Consider the following 9,120-nt stretch of genomic DNA (forward strand, 5'->3'; position numbering starts at 1 on the left):
TTAAAGCAGCGCTGTTGTTTTGTATTGGATTAGATTGCACAGGTGGACCTAATGAAGCAGTCATTGAATTCATATAAAAGTGGGAATTTTCTTGACATAGGGTTTACTTATAAGCATGAGGCTAGCTCAAGAGTTATGATGAAAATAATACATTTAATAGACGTGAAATGCTTTTTTTGGTCTATTCTTCAGCTATGTATATAGGGACTTTCTTGACATAGAGTTTATTTATAAGCATGAGGCCATCATCATGAAAAATAATGATAAAAATGAGTGTGCATTTACATTTAGTAGAAGTTAAAATGCAAATGTGTGTCTATTCTTCAGCTACATCTCTTGATTTCAATAGTATGCCAACTATTATATTATATTCCCAAGTAAAAAAGATAACCCCCACAGAAACTGGAATTTAGGAGGAGAACTTGAAGGCATCATTATTTATGCAGAATGAGGAACACAAAATCAGCCAAAATTAACCTTCACAAGTGAAACCAGGAAGTAAACACGCCTAACAACATACTTTTTTACCTCCCAGAATATTAAGTAAATACCAGACTGCTCGTTGATTGATCGAGCTTCAAGAGGGTTGGGTTATAAACAGAAACACCATCGCCTCTTCACAACGAGAACACTTCACTTTAGATCACTGTAGCGGGCTTTATGACACTCTCTCAATCTGCCACTACATGTGAGTGTCATTTTATATGGCTCTGCTCAAGACTTGGACTTTAACCAGTGATCACTTCAACTTTAAGAAATAAATGACTTGTTTTTTTTTCTTTTCTGCAGGAAATCACATGGAGGTGCTCTTGTGCTCACATGACAGTCTGAACCATGGCAGGAGAGATCAATGAAGGTACAGTGCGTAAAACTTCTTATTAGTCTGTTTAACACAATGTTGCCAGATTATTTACTTATGTAATCGGTGTTGAAGTGTCAAGCCAGTCAAAAAAACATGTTAGATGTGTTGAAAATGTGGCGATTTTTCTTTGCCCGAGTCGCGATGAGTAAGTAAGAAATGAGAACTTTTGGGTACATGAAGATCGGAATTTATCTTTGCTCCATCTGAACACCCTCCACGATTGTTTTATCAGATCCCGATTCACGTGTTAAAGTTTCCTTAGTGAGCAATTATACTGATAACACTGATAATGTCAAAAGTCAAACAGGTTTCTGAAAGTTTTGATGCTGTTTTCCTGCCACGTTTAAAACTGTCTGTAGTGTATTGCAGTACTTGAGCAGTTTAGCAGGCCTATACTGAAATAACATGATATGTGTAAGCTTCATTTTATCAACCACATACTTGTGTAAAGCTCTGATGAAGGTGATAATATAAGGAATCTGTCCCTTTTTTTCTCTGAATGATGCCCCTTGTGGTGATATAACTCTTTTTTTAAATAATAGCCTACTACAATGTACCAGTGCAAAATTGTACAGTTTGTATTGGGATAACTGCAAGTCATATGATAGGAAATAAAAGGAGAAGGCCAATAAACGGTCATCATAAACTCAGCATTGACTAACAAAGATATAGGGTAGTAAGTATGCTTTTTTTTTTTTTTTTTTTTTTGAACAGAGGTATGCAGCTGATAAAACTGTTCCTCGCTTGGGTGGCTGTGATGCTATGTAGGTGTTGTTCCTCTTTTAGGCTCAGTTCCTGCATATTACAGAGAAGTATATGAGGCCATCGGCTGTAGGACAGATGAGAGAGTGCAGGTTGAAGTTTTTCAGAGGTTACTCCAAAGGACCGATCTCTCCAAGGCGGTACTAGGCCAGGTGAGGGGTTCACACTTGGCTGTGGGGTAGAAACAATTACAATCCTGTAGCAGACAACAATTTATTAACGGCTGTGATATAACTGTAGTTTTTAACAATACACAGGCAGCATCCACCATAAACAACAGTTAATACATTTTTTTTTTAAACAAACAGCTTTTTCTCTTTTTATCATTTTCCTGATACAGTCTGCTATAGTGTGTATACCTTAAATTTTACACAATAAAGATGTATCCAATCCATTCATCCATGGAGAACTTCTAATAAAAATATATTATTAATTTAAAGGGTTTCATCTAATTGTTGCTTTAATCAAAATAATAAATTAATCAGTTAAACACCTGAGTATGATACATTCTTGCACAAGTATTTGCTTGATTATATGACATTATGTGTAATAAATTAATATTAGGCAATACAAATAAAGGAGATATGTGTAGGTGTAATGCCTTATGACAGAAAGTTGGCAGAAGCTTGGTGTAGCAGACCATTAAAGACATAAGGATTAAATAACTGGCAGTCTCATGTATCATCACGTATCCTCATGACACAATACATAACGGTTATGAAATTGCTCTGTGTGTATAGAGGCTGTGAGATATTACTGAAACAGTGCATGATTCAGTAGAATTTCCCTTTTCCTGACCTCTCAGCATATCATTGTCTTTTTGTCTAGTGAGCACATTTTGCACAGAGGAATGCAAACCACAGTTGAATTTAGATCTTGGAGTGAAAAAAAATGGCGACCTTCAGGTCATATTATCGTCTTTGTCCTTCTCAGATTGCTGAGCATGTTGAGTCCACAGATGGATTCCTGAGCAAGTTGTCCCTCTATAAAGCGCTCGCTTTGATTGCTCTTGCTCAGCAAGGAAAGCAACCAAGCCCCAAACTCTTGGAGAACTGCATACAAGGTAGGTGACAGTGTTGCAGTGACAGCAGTGCAGTAAAAGTTTTGCTTAATGAGTAGCTTGGTAATTCTTCAGTGTGTCTGAGGGCAACCATAGCTATCCTTCTAGTGTTACACTATTACTTTAATGGCTCACGTAGACTCATGGTTTCATTATTACTGGAGGCTCACGCTGACAATTTACTACTGCAGACATATATACTCGTGTTGAGGTCAATGAGATATACCATTGTAATAATGGTAATAGAGGGTGAGAGTTAAGATTACAAAAGAAGAACATTTTAGAGATTATTCTTTCATAACAGAAGAAAATGAGATTTTGATGACAAATTGAGTATTTTGATTGAACTAAACTTATTTTTGTAACATCTTATTTTAGTAGAGGTTTAACTATTTTTAAGTGTTGCACTCTTCCACTAGCCCCAGAGTGGGAAGATGATAGGGGGGAGTTTTATGGTTTTCGTAGAGGTAGCCATTATGCTGGCTAGAGTTAGATCCATTCCCAAACTTCTGTGATTATTTAAGGCCCTCTCTGTTATTTCAGGTGTGGCCAGTATGGCAGCTTGCTGAATGCCACTTCCTCGTTTGTGAAAGAACAAGTTTTCTGCATTTGTTGTAGTACATTACATTCAATTCACGACCTTCTTGGAATGTACAGGAAGGGATGAATACAGCTCACATGGACAACATGCACAGACAGCTAGCCGGAGACAAACAGACCGAGACACGTAATCTGTTGAAAACAGAAAAAAGTGGTTTTAACACCAACATTCCTCACAGTTGAGAAATGGTTTAATTCCATCATGGATGTATTGATTTAATCATGAAAAACAAATATTAGAAGTTCGATGGTGGTTGTGTACTTGACAGAGTTACCCAAACCTCAGCTCGGGGAGCCGAGAGACTTAAACGCATTGAGGATGCAGCCGGCTCAGGATGATGTGCTGACGATGTCCCAGACGCTGGACAAACTGCTGGCTAGAGACACAGTCCAGGTGGAGCTCATACCAGAGAAGAAGGGCCTGTTCCTCAAACATGTGGAGTACCAAGTCACCAGCCAGGCAAGGCATCCCATAAAAACTACTACATGAAAATGAAAGCGGTTACCTAACAAGGATGCTGTTGAATAACTTCCACAGCAAGAAAATGGTTCTTAACTATTTGTCTGAACCTTAATATGATGACATTTAAAACGATGACATTAAAGAATGGGTTATTTTCTTCTCACTTCTCACTTCCCTTCTTATTTCTCTTATGTGTGAATTTAACTGGTTTAGTAACACCATGACCTGCACAAAGTACACAAATATGTAAAAGAGTATTTATATGTACATTTTCTAAATTGATTCGAATCATTCCACGTAGCTCTGTGAATAAATCAGTAGAAAACTTAACGCTGCATGCACTTGCCCATTTTATGATTGTTTTCCTTCTTTGCTTTCTGTTTTCCAGCGTTATAAAATATCAGTTTATCGACGCTATAGTGACTTTGATGTCTTCCACGAGGTTTTGCTTCAGAGATATGCCTACAGAGTTGTGCCAGCGTTGCCACCCAAGAGGATGTTAAAGGGAGGTATGTTACTCATTTTGAAGTCTCTGCATCTCCTCTATCTTGGATTTTTCTATTTATTTCTAAAACTACATTGTATTCAGAGCATCATTAGGATTATTTGGGTTTTAGCCCCTATATTGTAGGTCAGTTGCAAACGTATAACTATCCAGGGGCTACAATAGTTGAGCTTTTTTAGTTTGAGAAGAATAAACATTCACTGCTGTCCATTTTAATACAAATTGTTATTCCTGCTTCAAACACCGTCATTGCCATTCATCAAAGTTACTGCCTGAAAGAAACTAGGCAACCAGTGATGTGTAAAATGAGCCTCTTTCAGCTCACAATGACTTATTGTAGCTGAGGAATGATGATTATGTCAGTACACACACACACAGACACACACAGACACACACACACACACACACACACACACACACACACACACACACACACTGAGGGATCCCTGCAACAACAACAACACAACCCGACAATTAGAGCTCTTCATCAAGTATAAAATGCATCCAAAATGTACCGTACACTGCCATCTGTGCTGTTTGTCTCCTACTGATGTGTGCAGCTTGAAATCTGTTCTGATGTGTGCATATGTCAGTGCAATTAGAGGAAATTTGATGATTTCAGGATATGAGAGTCTCAAAGCAGGAAATTTACATGCATTTAAATGGCTACTACATTAAATAAATTGATTTTAAACACAGCTTTATGATTAGTTTATTATAACGTTCTGTCTCCCCCCTTATGATTCATAGCCCCAAATCTATCAAATGGTCAAACTGCTTCATTTATTCATTCATTCATTTCACTGTTTTTTTCTTTTGCTGTGTTGTACGTCCACAGTCCTGACCTCCATCTCTGAGCGGGAGTTCATTGAGGGGAGGAGGCGTGCTCTCTGCAGATTCATTAACTTGGTGGCACGGCACCCCTTCTTTTCAGAGGATGAGCTGGTCAAGACTTTCCTCACCTTCAGTGGCTCTGTATGTAGTTTTTTTTATGTTGACACTTGCTTGACCAGTGATGTTACACAATAAAGCATTATCGTCACGGTGGCTGACAGTGAATCGCATCCTGTTCCAGTTGCTTCAGTGTCTTTTTCCACTCACGCACTCTTCACCCCTCTCTCCCCAAACAGGATGTTCAGACCAAGCTGCGTGACGCTTACAAGAAAACCGGCGATGAGTTCATGACCAACAGAGTCGCAACCCTGGCAAAGGTTTGTCACATAGGTCACATATTACTGAAAAATCCTGACATTTGTTCCCCCCTGAACAGTTACCTGCATTTAAGAATTTAAACTGATCTGTTCTGTAGGAATATCTCCCCGCTGACATTCAAGCTCAGTTCTCCACGAGCAGAGATCTGATCAGAAATATTCACAACAGCTTCCACAAGCTGCGGGACAGAGCTGAGAAAATAGCAGAGCGCTCTAAGGAGAATGCAACTGATCTCCTCATGTTTGGCAGAGAGCTCAGGTATTTCATTATTGTGGGTATAAAGTCAAAGTATTTCTATTCTATCCAGAGGTGCTGTACTGAGAAAACAAATGTTTTCTTAATAAGATTCCAAATCCTCTGTGTTGCTGTTTCTCCTGAGCAGAGTTAATGCCCTCTTTATGGTGGTTAACTTGAAATGAGTTTGGCAGCTACAATATTATATACATTCTGTGCCTATAATAATGCTGTTTTCTGCAGTACGCTGGGCTCAGATACTTCAACTCTTCCTTCCTTGGCCTCTACACAAAGCACCTGGGGGGCTCTACGCCAGTCTCTAAAGAGTCTGTCTGTGGAGTTTTCTGTGCTATCTGACAAAGCTGCTCAGCAGGTATAGCCCCGAGTCCTCCATACCCACCACCTGCTCAGCTATGCCGGTCCAAAAGTGGCACTGAGAAATAAATGTTGTTTATTTCTGTCCTCAGGGTAGAAGGGAAGAGGATGATGTTGTGGAAAAACTGAATCTTTTCCTGGATTTGCTACAATCATACAGAGTGAGTCACTTTCACTTTTGTTTTTTTGCTGCACCCATTTAGCTTAGTTGCTACATTTCACATGGTTTAGAGTTTAGAGGTATAAAGGCCACATTTAAAGGCCACATTTAAAGGTCATTGAACATTAATTTCAGGTCATTTTGAATTGATGCTTGCATGTTTCACATCACACAACAATGATGCTCATTATAGGAAGCTATTCTAAACTTTTTTTTTTATTCATCAAGCCCTTAACATCAAAGTACTTTTCACTGATGGACAAACACAATAAGGAGCTGTGTGATATTTAAACCAATTCCAGTTAGTATATAAACTCAAATGCACCAATCTTTCTGACTTGGAAGTGCAGTTCATAGTAATGGATGACTGATGTGCAAAATGACTGGCATTTTACATAGCTTCTAAATCTATTAACTGTAATATATTTGGTCATTTCAGCATTTATACAAACTACAGTATTCTCATCATTGGCTGTGATGTATTACTGCATATACTATACTGCCAGTTTGAGGCAAATATGATGAACTGTTTGTGTGTTTTTTTCCCCAGGATCTTTGTGAGCGCCATGAGAAGGGCGTGCTCCACGAGCATCAGAGAGCTCTGCACAAGTACGGCATGATGAAGAGGCAGATGATGAGCGCTACTGTGCAGCCCAAAGAGCAGGCATCTGTGGAGCAGCTTGAATCACGAATTGTTCAGGTGGTCAATCTCTTTCCGTCTCTCTTTTTCCACATGTTTAGGCTCTCAGGATACTCCCTGATTGATAATATATAGTTTTCACAGTCATTTAGTACTTGAGTGTATTTACTAAAATCTGATATTTTTCTCTTTTAATTGAATTTAGACCCTTAGGAGAATAAACTCTGCTAATGGAAGTAGTATATTTCTTGTTTATGTGTTCTACCATCTGTGTGCGACAGGGTTAAACCCATTAATCAGTCCTATTGAAATATTCAATGTTGGGGGTCGGATAAAATCACACAGCTTCCTGAGTAAGAGCTTTCACTCTGAAGGGGCTGAATCATCTCAAACACAAGTTCAGAACCGAGTCATATCATGTTATTACACTTGGCAACAACCTACTGTATTCTGTTGTATCATTACAAGTTTTCATCTTGTGACTGTAGTTCCTCTTAGGCAGTGTGGTTTGTCAGTGTTTGACACATGTGGTCATCATTTTCATCCTTCCCCTGTAGAGTTTAAGGTTCTTTTGTAACTGTCAGACCAAAGTGACAAGTCAGTTACTTTAGATGTTAGGTCCCTTTTATTGTAAGTTTTGAAATTATTACAATAACTAATAACTTTCTTCCAAAAGTCAGTTTTTATTTAAGAGGTTTTTATTTAAGGACTCAAACAGTTAAGACAAGAAACAATAAATAAGTTAAGGAGATGTGCACCGAAAATGCTAAGATTTGATTGATTGATGCATTATAAGTTATCAAAAAAATAATATTTTTAAGAGTAATTCCACTTGGCTTCCAAATTCTAAAAATGTACACCATTGACATTGTATTACGTAATGCTTCTTTGTCAGAACCACTGTTGATATTAGTAAGATAGACAATAGCTATCTTGTAAATGAAATATATATCCATTTAATGTAATTAAATTCTTTCTGGGCGTATCCCTGTTTAGGTAATATAAGCAGAGAACTATCATCTTATTTCTGGTATCATTTATGGAAACATCCTCACATATTATCATTTGATTTTGATTTTTTTTAAATTCTGTTAACAGCAAGAAAATGCCATTCAGACCATGGAGCTACGGAACTACTTCTCTCTCTTCTGCCTTCATCAAGAGACGCAGCTTATCTTCACCTACCTTCCAATCACATCCCACATTCTGGGAGCCTTTGTTAACTCCCAGGTCCAAGGACACAGAGAGGTGAGACTGTTCATCTGGAAATAATTTTTCTTACAGACCTTTTTTCTCTACTTCGACACAGTACAGCTCCAGGAGGGTCAAATCAGTTTTAAATTGGCTTTTAAAGTCCCACAAAAGAACTAATAATGATGGATGATATCTCGGAAAGGATAATATTCTCATCTAGGATTTGAGTTGGCTTACATTTCACATGAACAAGTGAATCTCATATGTACTTTTGTCTATTTTAAAATCAAATAAAGCACATAGTTTATATTTCCTTGGTTAGATATATCTGTCTGATCTCAGTCTTTTTTACTCAAAATCCAATATGCCAGCTTTGTGAAGAGAAGAAGTACTTCAGGGTAATAGGATAATTTTGATGTAGTATATCATATTAGTGTTAAGATATTTTCCAGGTTTTCCATTTTGGAATTTTTACTAAAGGGAACTGACTTGACTTTTTTTATTTCCTATCCAGATGGGAAAGGTGTGGAATGAACTCCAGCCAAAGCTTGGATGTCTCTTTGGTGGGAATAACGGATTGAACCCCTCCACCTAAGAACTGAATACACACGAAGCACTGCCGCTGATGAGGATCACAAACTGGAATATGACTCGCTCTGTGAGCTAAAGAAAAAAACGTAGAATGCACAACTTATTTTCTTCTGCTACAAAAGTCTTATATTGCACGACATACATTACCTTCAGTATGAGGATTTTTAATAAGGGTGTTAATAAGTGGCTCTCTCAGTTTCTTGGGTTTGATCATCAACCTGTATCAACTTGTAACTTGATGGGATTGTGGGCTCATGAATCAATGTCCTTTTCCAAACCAGCTTCTACAACTGCCTTTAAGGAAGAAGAATCCTCTGAGCTGTTATTTTTACAAGGGACCAGTCAGCTTGTCAGACATGAAGATAGTATATAACTCTATTCCTAATTTACATGTCTTTTTACATGTACACTAAGTTTGAAAACAAGTGACACAGAGGGACAGATGGTTTTACTTTATTATAG

At 37.9% G+C, this 9,120-nt stretch overlaps 1 protein-coding gene across 2 annotated transcripts; it reads left to right on the top strand.

The window, feature by feature from the left end:
- Positions 1-614: 614 nt before the first annotated feature.
- Positions 615-8,711, top strand: snx8a (sorting nexin 8a). Of its 2 annotated transcripts, XM_053339325.1 has the most exons (14): positions 615-688; positions 790-856; positions 1,649-1,776; positions 2,558-2,687; positions 3,554-3,744; positions 4,136-4,256; positions 5,091-5,227; positions 5,383-5,463; positions 5,562-5,722; positions 5,942-6,071; positions 6,166-6,234; positions 6,784-6,933; positions 7,972-8,121; positions 8,582-8,711. In XM_053339325.1, the coding sequence occupies exons 2-14, from the start codon at positions 835-837 to the stop codon at positions 8,660-8,662; spliced, it is 1,551 nt and encodes a 516-aa protein (XP_053195300.1). In that variant the 5' UTR covers positions 615-688; positions 790-834; the 3' UTR covers positions 8,663-8,711. The 2 variants fall into 2 exon arrangements, with proteins under 2 accessions (XP_053195300.1, XP_053195301.1); XM_053339326.1 differs by lacking the exon at positions 1,649-1,776 and having other exon boundaries at positions 667-688.
- Positions 8,712-9,120: the final 409 nt, after the last annotated feature.

This window comes from Scomber japonicus, chromosome 18 (genome assembly GCF_027409825.1).
Source record: "Scomber japonicus isolate fScoJap1 chromosome 18, fScoJap1.pri, whole genome shotgun sequence".
Classification (NCBI taxonomy): Eukaryota; Metazoa; Chordata; class Actinopteri; order Scombriformes; family Scombridae; genus Scomber; species Scomber japonicus.

Bases quoted from the DNA above. Each gene is read 5' to 3' on its own strand.
- snx8a (XM_053339325.1), top strand. From the start codon at position 835: ATGGCAGGAGAGATCAATGAAG. The intron at 1,777-2,557 runs GTGAGGGGTTCA...TGTCCTTCTCAG, and splicing joins CCAAGGCGGTACTAGGCCAG to ATTGCTGAGCATGTTGAGTC. The intron at 8,122-8,581 runs GTGAGACTGTTC...TTTCCTATCCAG, and splicing joins AGGTCCAAGGACACAGAGAG to ATGGGAAAGGTGTGGAATGA.